The sequence below is a fragment of the Bombina bombina genome, chromosome 4 (assembly GCF_027579735.1).
Source record: "Bombina bombina isolate aBomBom1 chromosome 4, aBomBom1.pri, whole genome shotgun sequence".
Taxonomy (NCBI): Eukaryota; Metazoa; Chordata; class Amphibia; order Anura; family Bombinatoridae; genus Bombina; species Bombina bombina.
In genome coordinates, this window is record NC_069502.1 from 472,356,368 (window position 1) to 472,371,365 (window position 14,998).

At 37.1% G+C, this 14,998-nt stretch overlaps 1 protein-coding gene across 3 annotated transcripts in view; it reads left to right on the forward strand.

Moving 5' to 3' along the window:
• The window catches only part of MYOM2 (myomesin 2), a 302,384-nt gene that overhangs the window by 150,773 nt on the left and 136,613 nt on the right, over window positions 1–14,998 (forward strand). For all 3 annotated transcript variants that reach the window (XM_053710368.1, XM_053710369.1, XM_053710370.1), the window contains 2 exons: window positions 4,210–4,393; window positions 5,039–5,213. In XM_053710368.1, the coding sequence (XP_053566343.1) occupies window positions 4,210–4,393; window positions 5,039–5,213 (359 nt within the window). The remainder of the gene's footprint in view (window positions 1–4,209; window positions 4,394–5,038; window positions 5,214–14,998) is intronic.

The window sequence follows — 14,998 nt, forward strand, 5'->3', positions numbered from 1 at the left end:
AGTGGCAGCGTTGTTGGGGTGCTGCGGAAAAGGGGTTAATAACTAGTATAGTGGCAGCGATATCGGGAGCGGCAGATTAGGGGTTAATACCTTTATTTAGGTGGCTCGATATCAGGAGCAGCATATTAGGGATTAATAACTATAGGCTGGTGTCGGCGTTGTCATTGGCAGCAGATTAGGGGTGTTTAGACGTAGGGTTTATGTTAGGATTTTAGGTTTAAATGTTAGTTTCTTTTTCCCCATAGACATCAATGGGGCTGCGTTACAGAGCTTTTCTTTCCGCGATCGCAGGTGTTAGACTTTTTTCTGACCCGCTCTCCCCATTGATGTCTATGGGGAAAGCGTGCACGAGCACGTCAAAACAGTGCTTGCTTTTGGTGTGGAATGGAGCTTAAAAGCACCATATCGCCCGCACAAGCCAGGATTTTTAAAACTTGTAATGACAGCGCTATAGGGGATTAAATAACGCCACTTTTGTTATTTTAATTTCCCTATAGCGCTCAAAACTCGTAATCTAGGCGATAGACATTTTGATACCAGTCTACCACCAACATTCCCAACGGTTCCCAGCTCTACCCATAGTCAAGTAGTAGTGGTATATATTGAAGTAATTAAAGTTGGTAATTAGAAACTATAAATATATATGTTTTTTTATAGAAAGATATAGAAAGAATCAAGTGGCATACATTACTGTCACTTTAAAGAAAGGGATTACTGCATACAGAATCCTTAATCAAATTGTAATTTATTAATTTGCGATTATAAAAACATGTCATTGACCGGGTAGTGTCCAGTGTCCTGAACATACCAACAAAAAACATACATCTAGCAAAAAACTTAAAACCTAAATGAAGCAAGAAAAACCGTTATGCATATAAACATATACAAAGTACACATAGAGTCCTTAAAGCGAGGATCAAAAGCATTTGGCTATATATCACTAGTCAGAGTTACTCACACAGTCCGCAAATGATATTGAAGGCTTGCAAGCTTGGGATCCGGAGGTATACCTCTGTTTACGGCAGCGTTTAAACTAACCGCCATTCAGCTTCACCTCTCAGACATGCCGATACCTAAGATGACGTCATAAGTGGGCAAGTTAGTGATCTTACACACCTCTTCTCTGGTTGGTTAGATTCCAGAAAATCTTTGTCTCATAGGCTGTCATGCCTGTCAAGTGTAAGGTTTGTATAGCAGCTTCTATGTGTTTAACTTCCAGTGGGAAAATACCAATACAGCAAAGTCCCATAAACACAGTTCTGTGCACACACACCAGCTAGGGTACGTCCGATCCAAACCCCTCATTCAGGGTGTACCACGGATGTCCAGAAACTCCTCCTACTGGTTGTTTGTTTGCTGAAAGAGCCACATATAGCAGATAATAGGTTTATCTTGCAAAAAAAGTTAGCTTCATAGCAAAGTATCCAAAAGCCACATTGTTGCAAATGGTATAACACACTGAGTGCCAACGTCACGTATGTTTCACCCCCACCATAGACTTGTGTGTCAGGGGCTTCATCAGGGCATAATAAATCTCTCAGAACCATCTCTTTTATAGCACCTGTATGTGCTCAGGTAATCCACACAGGAAGTCTCCTTAAGGTGGGCTATACCATCTTAAAGATTTTAAACATGTAAACAGATTGCCCATCTTCCTATGCAGTTAGTAACAATGTTATAACATAATTCCTAGTTAATAACATACATTTATATACGTCACTACTGCTACAGTGTTGCATATTCAGTGCTGGTCTGTCAATATGGCGCTCAATCTCACATATTTTATGCAATTGAGAAAACAGAGAAACTCAGATCGAAAGGGACATTTTTAAACAGAATTTACAAAAAGCAGGCATATTCCAATTTATCATTTAAGCCAAGTGGAAATCTAGTCTTCAGTCTAAAAATCCACTTGGCTTCCTTTTGAAGTAAATCTTTATTATTGTCACCTCCTCTCCCAGAGGAGATGCCATTATCTATAACCACAAGCCTCAGAGACTGTGCATCACTATTTTGTGCACGAGCAAAATGCCTTGCTACATCAGTGTCTCTCAGTTTAGTGATATCATCTCTATGCTCTTGTACCCGGTCCTTTATGGCTCTTTTTGTTTTTCCAACATAAAAAAACGGGCACCAGCATCGCAGGAGGTATATATCCCCCACAGAGTTGCAATTGAAAAATAACCTAATGTCATATTTTTGATCCATCAACTGAAAACTTCTTTGTACTTTCCATGTGTATACAGTACACACAGTGACCACACGGAAAGCTACCTTTTATTTTTTTATTCTTACGTAACCAATCAGAGTCTGAGTGACGTCTTTTAAACTGGCTCCTAACAAGTTTATCTTTCAGACTCGAAGCCTTTCTAGCCACCATTGCGGGGTCAGTCCCCACAACTTCTCCAATTTTCTCATCCATTGTGAGAAGGTGCCAATTCTTATTGACCTGACCTCCTCCCATTGGTTATTAAACGTGGAAATGAATCTAATCTGGTTCTGGTTCTCTTTCTTTTTATACAAAATATCATCTCTTGACATACTTCTTGCCTTCCAAAGGGCCTTTTTCTCACACTTATTTGAATACCCTTTTTTCAGAAAGTGCTCCTTCATTTATTTATAGCGCGTGCAATATTAAGCAACTTTCTAATTTACTTCTATTATCAATTTTTCTTTGTTCTCTTGGTATCTTTATTTTAAAAGCAGGAATGTAAAGCTTAAGAGAAGGCCTCTTTTTGGTTCAGCACCCTGGATAGCGCTTGCTTAATGGTGGCTACATTTGGCTAACCAATAAACAAGCATAACCCTCTGAACCAAAAATGGGCCGGCTCCTAAGCTTTGCATTGCTGCTTTTTAAATAAAGATAGCAAGAGAACAAATAAATCTATTATAGGAGTAAATTAGAAAGTTGCTTAAAATTGCATGCTCTATCTGAATCATGAAAGAAACAATAATGCCCTTAGACTGATAAAATCAGGAAGGTCTCTCTTGTCTGTTCAGTCTCAAGATTTTCTATATTTTTAAATGAAAAACAGTGAGAGTTTATGAAAGGCTATATGTAATGACAAAGGGTCTGATTTATCATTGCACAAGCATTTCTGGTGAAATACTTCTGCAATGACATCCCCCTCACTCACTGGTGGACAATCAGCCTTTAGCAGGGGCTGTCAATCATCACAATCGTATCAGATTGGGATAAATTCAATCTGCCACCTAAAAGGTTTGTGGATAGTTTAAGGAGCAGCTGCTTATTAAATTCCGTTTCAGGCAAGCCTGAAACGTTGGGCCACCGAAGCTGCATCTGCTGCTTAATAAATGGAGCCCTTTGTGTTCTTAGACTCTCTAAGGAGCGTGGGACAAAAGACAAATTTTACACAAATGAAAGGATGGTGTAATGCCCCTTTAAGGTAAATACATGTAGACCCCTACAACAAACATCAAGAGGCAGCCTGCATATCCATTTGCAGTCTGCATGATAGTTTAATTATAAAGAATTTATCATTTAAAAAATCGGAAAAAGTATACTAATTTTTAGATTAGCATTCATTTCACTTGAGCAACTCTTAAAATATTAAACCACCTCTGATGTCTTAATTGTGCCCTTGAATAAAAGTGAATAATTGAGTGCACACATAGGTCTTGCTCTCTATTTTTATATAAAAGAAAAGTGTTGTAGATATAATACCCTTCCTCACAGGACATTCTCATCATCATTTATAAATATTCTACAAACCATTCACCAAACTGGCTCTCTGGAACAACCAGTCAACATGTACACAAAGAAATGTTTGAATTGTTTGTTTTTTTAAGCTGTTGAAGAAATATGTGATTGCACAGTATAGGATTAGATTCATGAACAGTATTACACATTTTCAAAATTGCCAAATTATATTTAATCATAAATATGATCTTTGATTTTTTTTTATATTTAGTCCTAGCTGTATGTTATTGCACTATTTATTTTTATGACAACATTTCATATTGTATGTGTGCATATGTAATTCTAATTTACAGTCAACCATTTTGCTGTTAAAAATATATATACTTGAAAACTATGTGTTACAAAATATTAACTCAGTCATGTGTGCAATTAATGATCCTATATAATTCTAATGAGCAACAGTTATTAATAATGAATGCAGTTTTTATGTATACTTATGCCCCAAAAAAGCAATTAAATTAATTGGATTTTTTTCTTTCTTCTTGTAGTCAATGGTTGGTAGTGGAAGTTGGCAAAGAGTCAACTCACAAATCCCAGTAAGATCACCACGCTATGCAGTATTCGATTTGGCAGAAGGAAAATCATATAATTTCCGAGTAATTGCAGTTAACAAGCATGGTGTTAGCGAGCCATCTGAAGTAACACCACCCATACAAGCACAGGAGCGCTTGGGTAAGGATTTAATTGAAAATTATATGGTACTATGTTATATACCTAAGGAAAACATTTAAATGGTTCTAGCAACAGTATTAAACACCATTTAATTTTTTAAAGTTCCTTATCAGGTCAGCCTTTCTCTCAAATACAAGGATAACTCTAACAGTGTTGACTGTAATCTTGAAATTTGATTATAAGATAAATCAGTTGTCCTCAATTATTTTAGTAGCACTGCATATTTTAATGAAAACAAAATAAATAAATAATTTGATGGTATACTTGCTTTCATTCTTGTAGCAAACTCCTACAGAGAGTGATAGTGCCAATAATAATTTATCTAAAGCTTTGTTTTATTAACGTATTACTGAAAGAAAGCTGCTATCCTATTCATTCTAGCTATAAACGTTTGAAAAAGTAATATTCTTTGTAGAAGTTCATGTTTTTATTGTATTTTATTTTAGATAGATTTGTATAAATTGCACAGTAACTAGTATATTATGATTTCATACAGTAAATTCCAATATATGCTCAGCAGAAATTTCAGAATATAAGTACTGCAAAACTAGAATACCCTACTGTGCTTGCTTCCTGATTTATCTGTCTGCGTTACGTGCTCCTGGTTTCTCATTCCAAATTTATATGTTTACTTTTATTTAATAGCTGTGCCATCTGCTCCTGGTCGTATATTGGCATCGAGAAATACCAGAACATCAGTTGTCGTACAGTTTGATAAACCAAAACAACAAGAAGAATTAATTGGATACTATATTGATTCCTCAATAGTGGGATCCAATCACTGGGATCACTGCAACCACAAACCTATTAAATATAACAGGTATTTTTTTCAGCTTGAAGATGATAATCATAATTATTAATATTTTTAAATGATAGAACAGTGATTTATATCAGATTATGGAAATCTTTCTTTTTAATTGATCTATTTACTCATTTAACACTAGTAAATTAGTTACATCATTATTAGCTACAACCTTTGTAAATTGGTATATATACATTAAGAAATATGCAATCAGTGGTTAATACAATGTTATATTCTTAGAATCGTATTGTAAATTCTAGAAATATACTAATTGTTAGTTATATTGCAATACTTAAAATGGGTATAGAACAATGCAAGACCATGTTGATTATAATAATGAGGCTATGTATTTTTTTCTCAGTGTTATATAGTGTTATTTTAACAAAAGGAAATAGGGCACTAATGAGTGGCTATAAAAGTTTGCATATATTTTTCTGTTTTGGTGGAGCCAAAAATGAATATGAGTGGATTGGTCACAGTGTGATTAAGTAGTTCTTGGCAAAACCAGACATGTGTAAGGTCATTTGGGTAACATGAGCAAGCTTCTACTGCACCAACTCTAAAGTAGAGTTTCTCAAAACCCCGGGTTTCTCATACCGGGGTGATTGACAGCCCCTGCTCAATCATTATTGGCTGTGAGTGAACAGGGGGCAGTGTTGCACAAGCAGTGGCTTGTGCAATGATGAATATGGACAACAATTCCCAATACAGTATACAACAGAAGTGAGTACACCCCAATGCAATATCACTTAAATGTCAAATGATTCAAAATTGTATAACCCAACAGTAACTGCATTTGCTCTTATGTAAAATTAAAAACTAAAAGTTTAGATTTACTATATTAAAAATACCGGCCCCAAAGCAGGAAATCAATGCAACAAAAGTCAGTGCACCTTTTCATTACTGACATTCAAAACTATAATTTTTTTCAATACTTTGCATGTCCATCTTTATTTTTTATGACAGACTCAATCCTCCTTGGCATGGTGGAAACCAGTGTCGTACAAATTTCTGGAGGGATGTTCTGCCCTTCTTGAGAGATCTTTTTTTTCAGCTGCTCTTTGCTGGAGGGGTTGTGTTGCTCTACCATTCTCTTTAAAATACCCCAAAGGTGTTCTACTGGATTCAAGTCAGATTAGATACTTGACCAGGTCATAGTTTTCACTTGTTTCTCCTCTAGAAACTACTTTGTGATTTTGGCAGTGTGCTTTGGATCGTTATCATGCTGGAATATTCATCCTCTGCCAAACATCTGGAGACTGGGAGTCATCTTGTCATCCAGTATTTTTCTATATCCCAGGCATTCATGGTACAATCTATAAATGTCATCTATCCAACACCTTTTGCAGTTATGCAGCCCCATATCGTCACACTCCCACCTTCATGACTCACTGTTGGGACTACGCATTCACAGTAATAATCCTGACCAGGCTCACACCAAACATGCTGCACCCCATCTGAGCCATAAAATTGTATCTTGCTCTTGGCCATCTTACCAAATAATGTGCTCCCAGTATTCATCAGGCTTTTTATGTTGTTAGCAAAGTTTAATCTTGCAGTTTTGTGCTGAAGAGCAAGCAAGGTTTTTTCCTTGGATGCTGTCCATAGAAGTTGACATTATGCAATGTCCTTAGCACTGTCTGAGCTGTCACAGAAACTCCAATTTCTATCAATAATCCCTGAGCCAAATCTGAAGCACTTGCCTGTTGTCTGTTTTTCAGAGCTAGATTGTAGCGCATTGTCCATTGCGTCATTTTAGCAGGAAAGCCACTGATTTTTGGCAATGAGTATTGATCTATACCTCCTGTTTACTGCTGCAACTGTGTTTTGACTGATTTTTAGTTGGTCACCACTCTTCCTGTATTCTTTTCCATCTTTGTGAAGTCTCACAATCAGATTTTTCAATTCCTCTGTCAATTCTTTTCCATGTGGAGACATGATGCAGACTTGCAGATAGACACAGCCCATTGGTCAAAAAAATAAACTGTTCTGGTTACTATGCTCATGCAATTAGGCTAATTGGAAATAATAGGTGTACTCAATTTTGTTTCAGTGATCTAACTTGTGTGTCAGTGACCACAGGTGTATTAACTTTTGTGGCATTAAGTTTCTACTTTGGGGCCTGTATTTTCAATATAATCTTTCTAAAGTTTTTGTTTTTGATTGTTTATAATAGGAAATACTCTACTTGTCAACTTAGAAATAAAACAATTATTGAGAGGTGATACAATTTTGAATAATTTGATATTTAAGTGATATTGCCCAGGGGTGTACTCACTTATGTTGTATACTGTAGCTAGGATGCCAGACAGACAGGGGTGAAATAGTCTGCCCTTGTCTGTCCGACAGTTAGTAAATGGAGGCCATAGTGTGGGTTATTGGTTAACTAATTTAAGAGAAAATTAACACTTTGAAACACAAAAGATTGCACAAAAAAGTAAAACAATAGGTAATAGAAGTAAATTGGAAAGTTGTTTAAAATTGCAAGAAATCTGCGTATTAAAAAGTTTAATTTTCACTTTACTATCCCTTAAAAGTTATTTTATACATTTTGGGTCAATTTACATTACAATTGTAATGAAGAAATTATGCTTTTAAAGTACTAAGAAGAAGCCATTTTGTTCTTGTGTTTTATTCAATTCAGGTTAGATTATTATTATTATCATCATCAGGTATTTGTAGGAATTTGTATTCAATTCAGGTTAGATTACAAGTGGGAGAAAAAATATAAGCACAGCATTTTGAATTTGTGATTTAGACAGAGCATGCCATTTTTAAAAAGTTTTCAATTTACTTCTATTAACAAATTTACTTTGTTCTCATAATATTTTTTGTTGAAGCACTTTAAAATATAAAGTTGAAAGAAATATTTTACTGTATTGACAATTATTGACAAAATAATAAATTAAACAAAATATGTGACTTGAACCCAGGTTTGTATTCAGATGAGAAATGTAAAAGCAATCTTTAAAGGGACATGAAACCCAAAAATGTTCTTTCATGATTTAGGTAAAACATCCAATTTTAAACAACTTTCTAATTTACTTCTATTATCTAATTTGTTTCATTCTCTTGGTATCATTTGTTGAAGGAGCAGCAATGCACTAATGGTTTCTAACTGAACACACGGGTGATCCAATCACAATCGATATATATATATGCCACCAATCAACAGCTAGAACCTAGGTTATCTGCTCTTCCTGAGCTTGCCTAAATAGACCTTTAAGCAAAGGATAACAAGAGAAGGAAGCAAATTAAATAATAGAAGAAAATTGGAAAGTTGGTAAAAATTGTATTTTCTATCTGACTTCTGAAAGAAATTGTTTGGGTTTCATGTCCCTTTAAGGTTTGAAAAGCATTGTGCCTTAACTAAGAAACGTTTTTAATTAATCTAAGTATTATATACCAACTTATTTTTCTCCTGGAACAGTTGAGCAGTGTGTACTTTTTACTTCATTAGCTGAGAACAATTAATTTTTAATATCTTCTATGACAGTTATGACAAATGTTTAAGGGCATAAGTACCCATGCATCTGTATGTTACTGACAATATTAAAAATTGTGGAAAGAAAGTTTCCTAACAGATTTATGTGCTTATTAAAAGAAGAACTATAGCTCAACTATATCTGAAGTACTAAATTGTAAAATGATAGAGATTAGAAATTGCCATTGTGTAGATGCTAGAAATATGACATTTTGTATGGTTCATGTGTTAGGTTTCTGCAGTACTGAGTAAAGAGTGTATGCTTACATGACAGACTTCAGTTACTTATGTTAAGAAGACATGTCTCTTTGGAGCTGTCTTTGGTTATAGATATACAGTAGTCATCCTGTTTTTTTCTATAAACAAAAGAGATGTGTCAGTTGTGTGCCATGTAGTGATATCCCTTCTGTGCTTTAAACAGTCATATGAACAGGTCTCAAGTTGACCTTACAGGTTTGCACCTTGGAGTGGTACCAACACATACATTATATCCATTTTAATATAGAAACATATACAACATATATCTGCACTGACAAATAAGTAGTTTTGAGTGAATTATTAGTCCTCTCCAAGCTTATTGTTATTATTATTATTATTATTATTATTATTATTATTTTGTCCTATATCTGGCCATGGGGTGGTTTGGAATCCTTTAAAGGGACATGAAACCCCAAACATTTCCTTCATGATTCAGGTAGAGCATACAATTTTAAACAAACATAGTAACATAGTAGATTAGGTTGAAAGAAGACAGAAGTCCATCTAGTTCAACCCATACAGATCCTACTCCCGTTGAGCTTAAATTAATTCCTTTAAAAAAAAAAAAAATCTATTTAACACAAACAAAAAAAAATCTTTTTCTAGCCAGAAATATATCTAAACCATTTTCAAAGGTATCTGAGGTATTGACATTTATTACCCGCTTAGGCTATGAGTTCCACAATTTGATTGTTTTTACATTAAAAATATGTTTATTTTTTTGGAGATTCAATCTCCCTTCCTCCAGCATCTTTTCACAAACAGTTCCTTTGGAATAAACAGAGGTCCTACCAACTCTGTATCTGGGCCTTGAATTATGCTTTCCTCCCTTGCATCAATGCTCCTTTTAATAAATGCTAGTATCTTATTAGCCTTAGAAGAAGCTGCTCTGTATTGTGCATCCATTTTTGCTTGTGCAAAACCCTTTCCTCCTCACTTTTGCTAAGTCTTGTTCCATTCAAATAACAGACTGCCTGCTTATTTTTCCTTCCAGAATATATAAGCTTACATTTTCCAGTATTAAATCTCTTTTTCCATTTACAAGCCCATTCTGACAATTTTAGGAAATCCCCTTGTAAAGCAATTTCATCCTACATTAGCCTGAGGACTTTACACAACTTTGTATCATCAGAAAAAATAGAGATGTTGCTATTTAATCTTTGCTCAAAGTCGTTAATAAAAATATTAAAAAGAACTGGGCCCATTACTGATCACTAGGGGAATCTACCAATTATCTTTGTCCAATCTAAGTATGAAACAACTTTTACTTATATTATGTAATTTGCTTAGTTCTCTTGGTATCCTTCTTGAAAAAGTATACCTACATAGGGATCTGTAAGCTAGCTGCATATTTGTGACTGCACATAAATGTATCATCATTGGCTTACAAATGTTTTCAGCTAGCTCACAGTAGTGCATTACTTCTCCTTCAATAAAATATGCCAAGAGAATGCAGCAAACGTGATATGTGTAAAGTAAAAAGTTGTTTAAAAATGTATGCTCTATCTGAATAATGAAAGAAAGAAAAAACATAATTTATGCTTACCTGATAAATTTATTTATTTCCGGATATGGTGAGTCCACCGAATCATCAATTACTAGTGGGAATATTACTCCTGGCCAGCAGGAGGAGGCAAAGAGCACTACAGCAAAGCTGCAATATATGTCACTTCCCTTACCCATAACCTCCAGTCATTCGGCCGAAGGAAAAATGGAAAAAGAAGATAACACAAAAGTGTAGAGGTGCCTGAGGTTTTAGAAAAAATACCTGTCTTAAATAAAGGGTGGGCTGTGGACTCATCATATCTGGAAATAAATAAATTTATTAGGTAAGCATAAATTATGTTTTCTTTCCTAAGATATGGTGAGTCCACAGAATCATCAATTTCTAGCGGGAATCAATACCCAAGCTAGAGGACACAGATAATAAGGGAGGGACAAGACAGGTAGACCTAAACAGAAGGCATCTCCGCTTGAAGAACCTTTCTTCCAAAAGAAGCCTCAGCTGAGGCAAAAGTATTAAATTTATAAAACTTTGAAAAAGTATGCAAAGAGGACCAAGTTGCAGCCTTTCAAAACTGTTCCACAGAAGCTTCATTTTTAAATGCCCAGGAAGAAGAAACAGCTCTCATTGAATGAGCAATGATTCTCACAAGAGGTTGCTGTCCAGCAGTCTCATAGGCCAAATGAAAAATACTCCTTAGCCTAAGAGAAAGAGAAGTAGCCGTAGCTTTCTGACCCTTGCACTTCCAAGAAAAACAAACAAACAAAGCAGAAGACTGACGAAAGTCCTTAGTCGCCTGAAGATAGAACTTCAATGCACGCACAACATCTAGGTTGTGCAATAAACGCTTCTTAGGAAAAGAAGGATTAGGACACAAAGAAGGAACCACAATCTCCTGATTAATATTCTTGTTTGAAACAACCTTAGGTAGGAAACCTAATTTAGTACGTAAAATCACCTTATCAGAATGAAAAATATGATAAGGAGAATCAAACTGCAGAGCCGAGAGTTCCGAATAGCAACAAGAAACCAAACCTTCCAAGATAACATCTTGATATCTAAGGAATGCATAGGTTCAAACAGAGCCCACTGTAAAACTCTAAGAACAAGGTTAAGACTCCAGGGAGGAGTAACAGGCTTAAACACAGGCCTAATCCTAACAAAAGCCTGACAAAAAGATTGCACGTCTGGCGCATCCACCAAATGTTTATGCAAAAAAATTGACAGCGCAAAAATCTGACCTTTCAGAATACTTCCTGACAAACTCTTCTCCAGACCCTCCTGGAGAAAATACAAAATCCTAGGAATCCTGACTCTACTCCAAGAGTATCCTCTGTATTCACACCAATACAGATATTTACGCCATATCTTATAGTAAATATTTCTTGTCACAGGCTTACGAGCCTGAATCATGGTCTCAATGATGACTCTGAAAACCCATGCTTAGATAAAATGAAGCGTTCAATCTCCTAGCAGTCAGCTTCAGAGAAATGAGATTTGGATGAAGAAAAGGACCCTGAAGTAGAAGGTCCTTTCTCAGAGGGAGTCTCCATGGAGGTAGAGATGACATTTCCACTAGATCTGCATACCAGATCCTGCGAGGCCATGCCGCCGCTATGAGAATCACCAACACCTTCTCCTGCTTGAGCCGAGCAATGACTCTTGGCAGGAGAGTGAATGGAGGAAATATGTATGCTAGACTGAAAATCCAAGGAACCGCCAGAGCATCTATCAAGAAAGCCTGTGGATCCCTTGACCTCAAACCATACCTCAGAAGCTTGGCATTCTGCTGAGAAGCCATGAGATCCAGTTCTGGCTGCCCCCAATTGAGGATTAAACTGGAAAATACTTCCTGATGGAGTTCCCACTCCCCCGGATAAATCAGAAAATCTGCCTCCTAAATGTCCACTCCTGGGATGTGAATCACAGAAAGACAACAGTTGTGAGACTGCACCTACTGGATTATCTGGGCCACCTCTGACTTGGCCAAGGAACTCTGAGTTCTCCCCTGGTGGTTGATGTACGCCACCGAAGTTAAGTTGTCTGACTGGAACCTGATAAACCAGGCTAAGGTTTGCTAAGGCCAGTAGAGTATTGAAAATTGCTCTCAGTTCTAGAATGCTTATAGGGAGAACTGACTCCTCCCGAGTCCAAAGACCCTGAGTCTTCAATGACCCCCAAATTGCTCCCCAACCTAGAAGGCTGGTAGCCGTGGTCACGATCACCCAGGAAGGTCTGCAAAAGCAAGTTCCCTAGGAGAGGTGTTCCTGAGACAACCACCACAGAAGATAGTCCCTTGTTGCCTGATCCAGAACTATTTGCGGAGCCAGATCGGCATAGTCCCCGTTCCATTGCCTTAACAGGCATAACTGCAGATGTCTGAGATGGAACCGAGCAAACGGAATGATGTTCATGGAAGCTACCATCAAACCAATTACCTCCATACATAGAGCCACTGACAGCCGAGGAGAGGACTGAAGGACAAGACAAGAGATGAAGATCTTTGTTTTTCTGACCTCTGTCAGAAATATCTTCATTAGTAGGGAGCCTATTATGGTCCCTAAAAACACTACTCTTGTGGCTGGAATCAAATAACTCTTTACCAGATTTACCTTCCAACCAATGGGAGCGAAGAAAAAACAACAAGATCTCCGTATGAGAGTTTGCTTGTTGAAAAGAAAGCGTCAGAACCAGAATGTCATCCAGATAAGGCACAACAGCAATGCTCCAAGACCAGATCACTGCCAAAAGAGCCTCCAGGACCTTTGAGAAAATTCTGGGAGCTGTGGCAAGGCCGAAAGGACGAGCCACAAATGATTGTCTAAGAAAGCAAACATTAGAAACTTGTGATGATCCCGGTGAATGGGAACATGAAGGTACGCATCCTTTAAGTCTATGGTTGTCATAAACTGACCCTCTTGAACCAAAGGAAGAATGGAACGTCTCTCTTTTTATCTGGTCTACAGATAATCTTGAGAGAAAAAACCTGGGAGGAAAAGTCTTGAATTCTATCTTGTACCCCTGAGATACAATTTCCATGGCCCACAGGTCTGGGACATCTTGTATCCAAGCCTGAGCAAATTAAGAAAGCCTGCCCCCTACTAGATCCATTCCTGGATCGGGGGCTGACCCTTCATGCTGACTTGGAGTCAGCCACAGGCTTCTTAGACTGTTTCCCCTTGTTCCAAGACTGACTAGACTTCCAGCAAGACTTGGATAGTTTCCTGCTTGGAAGAGGAAGCAGAGGGTTTACCTCTAAAGTTACGAAAGGAACAGGAATTACTCTGACGTCCTTTCTGCTTATTCTTTCTATCTTGAGGAAGAAAAGATCCTCCTGTGATATCTGAAATAATTTCAGCCAAACGAGGCCCAAACAAGGTCTTACCCTTGTAGGGAATAGCTAATAACTTAGACTTAGAAGAAACATCCACAGACCAGGATTTTAACCAAAGGGCTCTGCGAGCTAGAACCGCAAAACCAGACATTTTTGTTCCAGTTAAATGACTTGTAAGGAATCATCCGTAATAAAGGAATTGGCTAACTTAATAGCTTTAATCCTGTCCTGGATCTCCTCAAAAGGATAATCTGTCTGAATAGAATCAGACAAAGCATCAAACCAGTAAGCTGCAGCGCTGGTAACAGTAGTAATACACACCACAGGCTGCCATTGAAGACCCTGGTGAACATACATTTTCTTTAATAATGCCTCCAATGTCTTATCCATTGGATCCTTAAAAGAACAACTATCCTCTATGGGAATAGTGGTCCTTTTAGCCAAAGTGGAAATAGCTCCTTCCACCTTAGGAACCGTTTGCCACAGCTCCTTAATAGAGTCAGCTATAGGAAACATTTTCTTAAAAATAGGAGATGGAGAAAAAGGAAATACCTCCACCGCAGAGAGAACATCAAAATACTTGTTCAGCTTACTAGACTTCTTAGGGTTAACAACGATAGAAGTATCGGAGTCATCCAAGGTAGCCAAAATCTCCTTAAGTAACAAGCAGAGGTGTTCCATCTTAAATCTGAAGGACACAACAGTATCAGTAGAAGGAATTTTACCCTCAGATGCACCCGAAGAATCTTCATCCTCAGACTTCTGAGAGGAAATACTTTGATTAGCCACCTCAGGATCAGAAACCTTACTTAGTGTTTCTTTAAATTTCCTATTGCGTTTTTCCTGCAACATGAGAAAAGCAGACAGCTCCTCAGATACTGCAGAAGATACCTGGGCAGCAATATCTTGCAAAGTAACTCCAAACAGAGCATCAGAGGAAACGCAGGGCACTGCATGTGCAGGTGAATAGGATTGGGACGCTTGAGGAGAGAGCTGTGGCAAATCTGAAACAGGAGCCTCCTGAACAGCATCCGCCTTAGCTAATGATGGCTCAAAAAAGTCTATTTCTATAAGCTAAAGTTATTTCAATACATGAGGAACAAAAAGGTATTGGGGGTTCCAGCTGGGCATCAAAACATAAGCTACAGGTAACATCCTGCAAAGCCTCCTGATCCATAATACAAAAAAAAAAAAAAAAAAAAAAATATATATTAACTTTTTTT